Source organism: Charadrius vociferus, unplaced genomic scaffold (assembly GCF_000708025.1).
Source record: "Charadrius vociferus isolate BGI_N301 unplaced genomic scaffold, ASM70802v2 scaffold365, whole genome shotgun sequence".
Lineage (NCBI taxonomy): Eukaryota > Metazoa > Chordata > Aves > Charadriiformes > Charadriidae > Charadrius > Charadrius vociferus.
Genome location: NW_009648559.1, coordinates 3,525,882 through 3,537,675, shown reverse-complemented (window position 1 = coordinate 3,537,675; position 11,794 = coordinate 3,525,882). Strand labels below are relative to the sequence as shown.

Genomic DNA, 11,794 nt, shown 5'->3' with positions numbered 1-11,794 from the left:
TTGAGAAAGTCTTCAAAGGGAGATTTAAAGAACAAAAGACTCCTGACTCTGTTTGGACAGCTGTACCTGAAGACAAAGTACCAAAGCCAAGGTAAAAGGTTCTTACTCATGATGCCGTAATATTGTCCTTGTAAAGAGCTACCTTAAGTCAGCTGCACTCTTGAGCCTCTTGTCGGGTAAAAACCAAAGCAGAACTTTACACTTCAGCCGTAAGGATGCTCATTAGGAGTCTGCCTTCTCTCATTAACTAAAATACCAAGAGGAAAACAATGTTGTTCTCCTTTCAGACCTGGCTGCTGTGCAAAACACGGCCTAGCAGAGGCTTACAAAACCTCCATTGATTTCCCTGATGAAACACTCTCCTTCATCAAATCTCATCCTTTGATGGATTCAGCTGTTCCCTCAGTCATCGAGGAGCCCTGGTTTACCAAAACACGTGTCAGGTATGACACCATTCAAAAATAATGCACGTGAAAAGGAAAACAAGAAAACGCGCTGTTAATGATACGCCTTTTGGTCTTGATAGATACAGATTGACAGCAATTGCTGTAGACCACGCTGCTGGACCCTACCAGAACTACACAGTCATGTTTGTTGGCTCCGAAGCAGGAGTAGTACTTAAAATCTTGGCAAAGACCAGGCCTTTCTCTTTGAATGACAGCGTATTACTGGAAGAGATTGAAGCGTATAATCATGCAAAGTAAGTATTAGCAGAACACCTAAGCTCTTCATCTGGTCCTTGGTAAAAAAGGACCTAGCTAAAAAAAATTATAGTAAATGAAAACCAACTCATTATGACCAACATCACCACTTGTTTGTCATTTCACCGTGTTCCACATGTTGAATAACCTGAAAATATTTGGTTACTTGCCATTTTGCATGGGTTGAGTGAGCAACCTAATTCCACTCCAGTGACGTCAGTGATACAGTCTAATTCTTCCGCAAATAGATACACATCTTCTTGAAAATGAAACGTCAGAGCTATCTGCTGCTGTTAAAAAGAAATGATGTGAGCTTATCTTGAGGGTTTCTCAAGAGTGACCAATAATGTATAAACTACATCTAATCATTTTAAACTTGTTTATTCTGGCACAAACAATTTGGAAATGGAAGCGTTCCAATTAGACTCTACAGGCGTCCAGTACAGGACTCCTGTTCTGCTCTGTCAAGATATTTATGTCGACTGAGAGAACAAAGAAAATGGATCTGGACTTTTTTTTCCTACGTAGTTCAGCAAAATTGTCACCTAGCTGTAAATAAGAGCCAGAAGTTGGCATTTGATAACACATAGGTTTGTTTAGAAATCACTCAGCAAAGACTAGTAAGTTACATTTATATACGTAAAAAGTCTCTTTTCAGTATCTACACAGACAAGAAATAAATGTTCGCAGTGTAAGTGCTGTATAAAGTACTACAGTTACTAAAATAATGGCCTCCCATTATTTTTGCTGAACAGGTGTAATGCTGAGAGCGAGGAGGACAGAAGAGTCATTTCCCTTCAGCTGGATAGAGACCACCATGCTCTGTTCGTGGCATTCTCCAGCTGCGTCATTAGAATTCCTCTGAGTCGGTGTGAGCGTCACGGGTCATGTAAAAAGTACGGCCCCATTCCTGAACCTCCCCCTTAAAGGAAGGGCACCAACATCTCTTGGGAAGGAAGTAAAAAATGCATGATTTTTTGGGGTTTTTCTCTTGCAAGGGCATGTATTGCTTCACGGGACCCATACTGTGGCTGGTTAGACCACGAGGCATGTGGAAGAGTGACACCAGGCATGCTGTAAGTACTGCTTTTCATATTATCCCAGCATCTCTACCTATGCTTTACAGACCACACGAGCTCATAGCCTGTTCCCTTGGACTCAATTAATAAATCTCCATTTTTTTTAGGGATGTTTTTTCAGTGTACTGTGTATGTAAGAGAACAGAATGCTAAAGTCTGACCTAATTCTGCAATCTCTAGGTGAAGACATACTTTGAGTTTTATATGTGTGGGGGTGGACAAGCAGACCTGTAGGAAGAGCAGTTGGAAGCAGGAAGGCAAGAAATTGCTGCCTGCAAAGCTGAGCAGCTGGGAGAGGACAGTACACAGTATCCCTCCCGGGCGTGCTCAAGGCCAGGGCACAGTCAATTGCAAATACGAAAGCACAGGATTCGCAGTGGGAAAAGAGTAAGATTTTGCCTCTGCGCTGGAGCTTGGGTGATATATATGCATACCAAAGGCATTCTGTACAAATCAAGTCTGTAATATACAGTGCATTAGCAGCTGTATCTTAAAAAGAGGCCTTTGTAGCAGGCCAGTGCAAACTTTAACTAGTATAATTGGGTGGTTGTATCTAAAACCAAGAGCTCACCCAATGTAGAAGACATGATGAGGTTGCTGAAAAAAAGGCATTTTTTTTTCTATTTGCTGGTGTAAGCCCATATATAGTTTCAAAGCCTGGTTATAATTAACTTGTGCATTTTGTAAAACAATTTTTTGGGCCATACTTTAGCTCTTGTATATGTTTCCATTTGCTGCTTCCAGAAAAAAAAGTCACCATTTGTTTCCCTACTAATACTGTTAATTGCAGGTTCTCTTTGTTTGTTTCATACAACCACAGCACCGGAGGATATGTACAAGATGTCGAATATGGCAACACAGCGCAGCTTGGGGACTGCCATGGTAAGGCATAGTCATTGCTGCTCGTTTGTAATGTCTCAGCAGTAATCTGTGGCCACACCTCACGATGGATGTTAAATTTATGATGAGCTTTTCAGTAACATGATGAACACATCACCTGGTGTTCCTGTGAATGTTCACAAAGCTGAGCTTTTTGGTCCTGGGTGGCAGAGTTTTGTCTTTCCTTCACCAGTTTACAACTATTTGGGGTCTACAGCAAAGTATTGAAGAATTTATTTTTTGTAACCAGTAATATTTTAGTTTTTGTTTTCCATTACTCAGGTTTGAGATCTTTTGCTTTCTTTTTGTTACTTTTTACTGATTACTTGTTCCTTTAATTCTTTTAGAAATTTTGCCTACTACAGCTACACCAGATTACAAAATATTTGGCGACCCAACATCTGGTTAGTTTTTTTTAATTTTTTTGAATTAATGACCTTTACTTTCCTTCAGTTCAGCATTTTCAGCCCTTTTTTCCTTCCTTTTGCACAGTTGGCAATCCTCCATTTTTGTGCTTTTACTCATGTTCCCACTGATGGTAAAGATAGTCAGACTCTTCTCACTCAGCACTTCACCCTGTGTAGCCGCATGTTAACAGCTCATTATTTATTGAGACATCTTTTATTAAAGAGCCTGATTAACATAGATGACATCTTCACTGCACGAAAGTCCACTAAGCTTTACTCTTTATCCCCAGCCATGCATTTGTGAATGCCCCTACTGGTCATCTCTAGTAGATGAATGGCACAATTTCATCATTTTCCTCCCTACCTCTCCTCTCCTCTTTTCCTTCTTTCCCAGCAAGCTTTTTGCACAAATACACATTTTCTAAAATGTGTATTTCTTTATTTTTGAAATGTTTCAAGTAGTTTGTGCTAATGGAAAAAAATTAACATCGCAAACTGTGTAGCTGAATGAGGACTTGTGTAGACAAAGGTGGATTAGAAAAAAACTTTATGCGTTGTTGTCAGATGGACTTTCACATCCTTTTCTCCTTCAGTGATTTTTCTAATAGCGTTTCCACCATCAGCCCCTGGTGTTCAGGGAGACAGGACCCAGTACTCCTCTGTTGAACTCAAAAGCAGAACCTGTGTTGACTTCAACAGCAGCAAGACCGAGCCCTTATTTTCCAGTCTTTGCTCCCAGAACTTGGTCTCTGCTTTCAAACCAAGGGTGCATTTCTGACTGACAGATATGAAAATAATCTATTTGTATGTTAAATTTGTAAGAGTGCGGCAAAACCAAGAACATTGTTTTGTTCTGGTTTCCAATGATACTTGCACTTCTGGAACTTTGACAAGAAGTAAGGGTTGAGACAAATATTTTCCAGATATATTTACCCATAACGTAAGTTAAAGACTCACTCAGGAAAGCAAAACAAAACAAAAGTGTGTTACATGGAAATGCTACCTTGCTTGCATGAGTGTTTACTTTATCAACGGAATTTTCAAAGTGGTATTTCAGGACACAGATAACAACTGAACCTTATTTTCAACTCCTGAATGAGCGTGCTTTTGAAGTGCATATCCCAGTCAGATCTCGAGCCATAGACATTCATGCCTAAACCTATGGGGACAGTGAACACAAAGTACTTGAGTGTGCAAAGTAGACTTTGGATTGTAAATCCAATTTGATGTGTTTCCTCCTCCTGCATTTTCGTGTAGGCTATGGTGGTTCAGCAAATGTACTGCAGAGGAGCCAGAATCTACGAAACGTTGTTCCTTAGGAACCATTACAAAATAGAGGTTAAAAACATTCCTTTCATCCCCACGTGTAGAAATGGCGCATTCAGCAGTTCCTGGTATACCATAATAGCACTAATGGAGCTGATCTGGTTTCTCAGGCGTAACCTGTCATGAGCGTGTATCTTTCCAAGTAACTTTTTTTTTTTGAAGATGTTTAAAAGGCAGTCAAGTATGTTGTCTCCAGTGAAGAATATAGCAATTAAGTAGAATAAGTTGTGCTTTTCACCTCCACCAGTTGCTTACTTAAACTTTTGCACTGCTTTCATGTTTGACTTCTCTGGCTTTTGGGTAGCAGCTGTTGATGTTTTAATGTATTTTTTTTTGTACTTGAAGTTTTGAACCAATTGCTTTTAATTAGCCCTCTGTACTTCTGCGGAGTGTAGGGGGTCACATTTTGCTCTGACGTGTAACTCCCATTAAATACTGTCTCCAGCTGTAGCTTAGATGTGCCATGAAACAGTGAGGAAAGCCTGACTGTAATACACATTAATAAAAATCTGTTTGCCACCACAGACATGGAGTTCTCCTCAGCTTCCATTACCACAATGGCAAGTATCCCAGTTATATCACCTAAAGTGATTGGTTCCTGGAAACCTAAAGTGACTGGCTCTCGGAAATTTGTAGTTCAAGATGACCCAAACACTTCTGATTATTCTGATCCATTATCAGGTGTCCCAAAGGGTAAGGCCTTACCAGGGAATACGTTGCAGCTGAATGGAAACCTGATAGTCCCAGCATTGTCTAAGCCTTAAGTGTAAGAGCCATGATTGTCGGGCTATATTTTACACCCATTTCCTGTGAATATGCAGACAGTGCAATCATGTTTTTCATACCTACTTATCTGGTGTACAAAGTGCTGCTTAGAGCTTATAATGGGAAACACAGATAATAAGCTCAGCCTTTTATTTCTGGGGTGCTCCAAAGCTCCCATTAAAATCAGTGGGAGTTCTGGATGCATTTAAAAAATTACATTCAAACTTATCTGCACCTCTGGGGCTTGTTTTCAAACCAGTCTAGTTTGGGTACCACTATTAGTCCTCACGAATGGTTGCTTACAAGAGCTTTCTGGGGTTTTTTTCCATTTGGTTCGTGGGTGGGAATTGGGGGGTGGAGGGTGGGGTGTGGAGACAGAAAACAAAGCACAGCTCCATGACAGATCCTTGCATTAAATGGGGCATACCCCAAACTCCGCCTGCCTGCAGCATGTTTCTGAAGAACATGGGTCAGATCTGAGTAACAATGTGCTGAATTTTTATTCTCTGGGTATAAGCAACAGTTTACAGTGCGTAGAGAGACGCACACAGGTTTTAAGCCGAACACAAATTGAAACATATCCTGCCTGTAACTCACCATTCTGTAGCCATTCTTTCAGCGATTAGGCTTTTATGGCAAAGACTTTAATTCAGTTGGAATATTGCAGTTAACCAAAGAATCGAGAAGCTTCCAAACCCATAACCAAAACTTAACACAAGTCTTCCTCAGTACACAGAATAGCCAGGTGACAGACATGTTTGCACAATTCTGTATTTACTGAAAATCTCACCAGCCAAAACCCATTTGTGTTCTATTACCATTCGCCAAAACATATCAGGTTTCCTATCAGCCATTATGGCAGTGCATTTGTCATTTTAATTTGTTGCAGTTATTTTCCATTTCGCTTTAAGTTTTTGTTATCATTTGCTCTTGGTTCTGAATCACATTTTGTGTCACAGCTATTAGTGAACTTTACTCATGTTTTCTTTCTTCTTCTGCACAGTGCCATTAAAACCTATAACCCTGAACATTAACAATGTTCAAAGGCCTTGCCTCTAACGAAAGTGAATCTGTTCCTTCCTTCTTGCTCTTTCATTTTAACATCCCTTGGGATAGTTAACGGAATTACTTTCATTAAAAACTAACATTGTCTTAGCTGCAAGATGTCTGTGGTTGCTTTAAAAATCTCAAAAACAAAGGGAGCTTGTTAATACACAAATAAAAAACTAATCCAATATTCAACTTCTTGGTCTAAGCTAAAAGTTTCTTAAATTTTAACTTTCTCTAATAACTTAACCTTGCAAGTTGTTTTTTGTAATGTTATGCAAGTGTCTATATTCATTATTGATTAAAAAAAAGAAAAATTAGTGCTGTAATAGAGTGACATAATCTTGAACTTCTGAAATCGTACACTTACCTAATGCAAGGTGTGCCACTCCTAGCAACCCATGGATGTATTAGTTTACAAGTTTTGCACCGTATCACATTAACATGGTTATAACAATGCAGTATGTACATTATACAGTTTTACACAACATTTGCATAATCCCGTCTCTCTTTTGATACTGATTTATGAGTTGGGCAGAAAAATGAGAGAGAAATCCATCCATGAGTTATTAATTGCTGTCTGGCCCAGTAGCACCTTCTAACCTCAATTTTCCAGCAGAAATCATTAATGTTAATAACATACAGGCCCCTATTTGCGAGCCTTTAAGGAAATTTGGGGACATGCGAAACCGAACGTAGTATGAGGAGAGAAGCTTTGACAAGCATTCCTCATCATCAGAGAAAATGGAGTGTCTTCATTTAGACTGATCAATGCTCACACAGTCACTTTTGTTTATAAAATTATTTGCATTCCCCAGTGCTGTGGATTGCAGGAGTCACACTAACACTAGGCACAGAGCACTTACAACCACTGAATAGACACTTCCCCGAGGGAGGCTACCATCTTCTGAAATGTCTCGGTATGAAGTACCTGGAGATTTATGATATGCTGCATGTCTTTTGCAGGTGTAAGGTGGGAAGTACAATCGGGAGAGTCCAACCAAATGGTACATATGAATGTCCTAATCACTTGTGTCTTTGCCGCTTTTGTCCTGGGAGCCTTTATTGCGGGAGTGGCCGTTTACTGTTACCGGGATATATTTGTACGGAAATCCAGAAAAATACACAAAGATGCAGAATCGGCTCAGTCCTGTACTGACTCCAGTGGGAGCTTTGCTAAACTGAACGGGCTGTTTGATAGTCCAGTCAAGGAATATCAACAAAACATTGATTCACCCAAACTTTACACAAACCTGTTGACGAGCAGAAAGGAGTTGCCACCAAACAGTGATACGAAGTCCATGATGATCGACCACAGGGGCCAGCCTCCGGAATTAGCTGCGCTTCCCACTCCTGAATCTACACCGGTTCTTCAACAGAAGACTCTGCAGGCTATGAAAAGTCAGTCGGACAAAGCACATAGTAACCTCAACGCTTCACGAAAGGAAACCCCACTAAAAAGCCCTCAGTTTTTTCCTTCCAGTCCTCCACCCCACTCTCCTCTAAGTCATGGACATATTCCTAGTGCTATTGTTCTTCCCAATGCTACCCATGATTACAATACATCTTTCTCAAATTCTAATGCGCACAAGGCTGACAAAAAGATGCAACATATTGATCATCCACTTACAAAACCATCCAGCAAAAGAGACCACAGGAGATCTGTTGATTCCAGGAACACCCTGAATGATTTTCTGAAACACTTAAATGAAACTACTAGTAATCCCAAAGCAATTATGGGAGATATTCAAATGGCCCACCAGACTTTAATGCTGGATCCAATGGGAAATATGTCTGAGATCCCACCTAAGGTTCCCAACAGGGAGGCATCTTTATACTCTCCTCCATCAACTCTTCCGAGAAACAGCCCCACAAAACGCGTGGACGTTCCCACCACTCCTGCAGTACCGATGACCTCTTTGGAAAGGCAGAGGGGTTATCACAAAAATTCTTCACAAAGGCATTCAATATCTGCCCTTCCTAAAAACTTAAACTCACCAAACGGTGTTTTGTTATCCAGACAGCCTAGTATTACTCGTGGGGGTTACATGCCTCCCACGGCAGGCACAAAGATGGACTACATGCAAGGGACGCCTGTCAGCGTTCACCTCCAGCCTTCCTTGTCCAGGCAAAGCAGTTACACGAGCAACGGCACCCTTCCTCGAACAGGAATAAAGAGGACACCCTCCTTAAAACCTGACGTGCCCCCAAAACCCTCATTTGTTCCTCAGACAACTTCAGTCAGACCACTGAACAAATACAGTTACTAGGACATGTCTGTGCTAAAAATGAGCGTGGCATCGACCTGTACAGGTTGTGAGATGATGTGGTAGACACGTAAGACAGAGACTTGCTTGTTATTAAAGAGAACAAAGTGGCCAAAGAAACTGTCTGTACTTCAGCAACATCTGTGTCTTGCCACGTATAGCTATAGCAAGACTTCGTGTACTTGCTGAGAGCAAACAAAAAAACAAAGGAAAGTGCTGGTCATTACATTTCTTTTGTTTGGAGCTAAGGAGACATGTAGCACAATGGGGTGGGGGCTACTTTACTGTTCTAAATAGGTAAAAAAAAGTTATTGGGAAAAAAATCAGTAAGCAAATACTTGAAAAATGGGTTCCATTTTAGACTGCCATTAAGCGTGGTCCTTCCCATTAAATGTGAACATTTTAATATGTATGCATTCACCTTGCCTCTTGCACAAATGTCAGAAAATGGTAATGTCTCAATGAATATCTGGGTTAATAATCAATTTGCTGGAATTCAGTCTCTGGCCCAACTGTAGCATTATTATTTTTTTCTCTCCATGTGTGTGGCATTTTGTTTGTGCCACAGATAAAGCTGTGCGTGTGTGTGGATGTGCGTGTGTACTGTACACACTAGGATGTACTTAGATTCCCATTGCATCTTTTATGCTATGGAATTGTTTACATTGAGCATGACTGAACAAACAGATGACTCTGCCTTCTGCAGCCCGTTGGGTTCAGTTTGGAGACAGCTAAGGATGAACTGCGCATCTCTGCCAGCCTTCTGAATAACACCTTGATGAAATAGTCACCCAGTGAAAGAGTGCAGATACGTTTAATTCTTCATAACTCTGTTACGCTGCTATTGATTCAGAGCTGTGCATTTCAAATCTAGTGCTTCGGGCTGGAACGGGGGAGCTTTACTGTGTTTCCACAGTGCCTCCATCCAATACCTGGCCACTGTGAACTTGAGCCCCTGTACTTCTCATTGAGGGCAGCTAATAATCAATTCACTTGGCAAAGGCCTGTGTAACTAGAGAAGGGTACGTTTTTGTTGCATTTAATAATGCCCTACACACTGATAGACTCTTGTCAATAAAAAAGAAGAAACATTAATTGGCCTGGCAGAAGCAGTCTGTGAAAACTCAACAGTAGTGCAATCAATTTGTTTTTGTTGTGTAATGTAAGGTTTTTTTCCAAAGTCATGCAGGTAATGACAATATTCTGTAAATACTATGTGTGAGTTTACCTGAATCTGTGCATTTTGTGCCTTATTCATGCAAATGATAAAAGTACTAAAAAAAAAATAAATAAATCTGTCAAGTGTTCTCACAATAGCACATATCTCCTGAGTGCCAGTTGTAAAACCTCTCAACAGCACCCCAAAAAGAAAAAAAGAAGGAAGATAAAAAGCAAGAATAATTAATGGTGACTAAAGGCAGCCTACAATCCAAGAAGACAGCAGCATTAAATCACCTTACCATGATAAACATTCCACTCCAGCTCTCCAAAGGATCAAACAGTTATAATGTGAAATCAAATGAGGTTTCTAGGGTAATGGAACACCTGCTAAAGTTGTGTAAGCTATTTAGTAGGTTTTACAGTATCCACTTGCAGCTGATGTTCGACACAGATGGCTATTTTAGCTTGCAAACTACACACTACCACATTGTTTATTGAACATAACTATAGAAATAACCATGGCAGAGGAATATTCATGAATTAGCAGGACAAATAACTGCAGTGGGTTTCAGAGACGGTAGAGATTTATATTATCTGTTCAAAGGGGAGAAAAGGTTAGTCACTGAAAACTGGATCTCTGTTGCAGAACAAAGAATAAAGGATAGAAGTAGTCATTTTTTCTTGTAAGGCTGTAAGGGACATTTATTTCCTGAGACCTCTGGATCCAAAAATCAATGATCTCTCTTCCTAAACACTTCTGTCTTGCAACTAAAACACTACAGATTAATAACTATTAAAAATGTACTCGGTTGTCAAAAGACACAAACTGATCCGACTTCACTTTACAAATATTAATACAGACTTGTGTGAAACCGAAAGATAAGTGTATGTGAACCCTGATAACCTCCTGTAACATTGTGCTGCCTTGTAGATGGTAATGTGAGTTCTCTCAGTATTTATGTTGAAATTTCTAACATTCAACCTAGTCCTTATTCTGTTAATTTAATAATAAAAGATGCTTTATCCATTTGTGCAAAGGTAAACGCAGATTGTATCTTTTTTAATGGTACGGCATAAAAAAAAGTAACCCTTAAGTGAAGCTGCTCTATACTATAGAGTACTTTAACATGTATAGATATCTTGTAAACTTGTATTGTGGATGTGTAAATAATACGTTCTTTGGGTTTTTAACACCGCATGTAAAGTCAAAATAAAATATTCCAATGTACTGCATGTCTGATTTCATTATTAGCGAAGCTAGTCGTAGGCGTGGTGTTGTTGGGATTATGGTAGAGGAAAAACTGCTTGCCTTTAATCGCTCTGGGAAGAAGGTGCAGAGACATCCTCTCCTCAGCCTTACAGGGGACTTGTAGAGGTGGATGGCGACGCACACAGCTGTCCTTCCATTTTCATTGCAGCCACACGTCGACATGCGTGTTTTGAGAGTGTCTGTAGACGACTTTCAGCCTCCTAAGTTAAATATAAAACATCAGAGTAACTGGCACGCGGTGGGAGAGTATCGTACAGAGTCAGGGTTGCCCACAGACACACCAACAGGTGCACTGAATTTGAAAAAGCGTAATATATGCCCATATGAAGCCTTTATCAGAGCGTGGTCCAGGTTTCAGCTGGGCTCTGGTTCCTGCAAACCTTTCTTGCTAAGGTTAGAAAAATACCCATTTTGTGCAAATATAGTACAGTTTTTAAAGACGATAGTGTGTGCCTTCTAAAATGTAGCCTCCAAAAAGACAGATATAATTCCTGGCAAAATTAATTGCAAACCCTACATAGCAGGCCATTCCTGAATACTTAGGAATGCTTAATAACTGAAATTCACGTTGCAGGCAGACAGTAAAGCCCAACATGCCATATATTTAGTATGTGCCAACATCACACGTAATTTTAAAATAATCAAGGTAATTTAGTATCAGAAAACAAATATAACGTATTCTTTTAATTAAAAGTTGATTTTAGATAATGGATAAAAATGATTTGTTATGAGATTACACTGTCAAGGTATTAATCATTTTAAATTACTGTGCATGTTATCACAATACAATGGCACCTAGTTGTATCTTACTAAAAAAAAAAATCTTTTAATGGGAAAAGAAACACGGTGTTAAAAAAGAAATAACCCCAAACCTATGATGGCTCAATATGTA

At 39.8% G+C, this 11,794-nt stretch overlaps 1 protein-coding gene across 1 annotated transcript in view; it reads left to right on the top strand.

Moving 5' to 3' along the window:
• Nucleotides 1-10,524, top strand: part of SEMA6D (sema domain, transmembrane domain (TM), and cytoplasmic domain, (semaphorin) 6D) — a 14,481-nt gene extending 3,957 nt beyond the window's left edge. The window contains 9 exon segments of the mRNA XM_009886147.1: nucleotides 6-91; nucleotides 288-443; nucleotides 527-700; nucleotides 1,457-1,597; nucleotides 1,700-1,777; nucleotides 2,601-2,662; nucleotides 3,007-3,063; nucleotides 4,918-5,085; nucleotides 7,171-10,524. Of these exon segments, the coding sequence (XP_009884449.1) occupies nucleotides 6-91; nucleotides 288-443; nucleotides 527-700; nucleotides 1,457-1,597; nucleotides 1,700-1,777; nucleotides 2,601-2,662; nucleotides 3,007-3,063; nucleotides 4,918-5,085; nucleotides 7,171-8,474 (2,226 nt within the window). The 3' untranslated portion in view covers nucleotides 8,475-10,524.
• The last annotated feature ends 1,270 nt before the right edge of the window (nucleotides 10,525-11,794 follow it).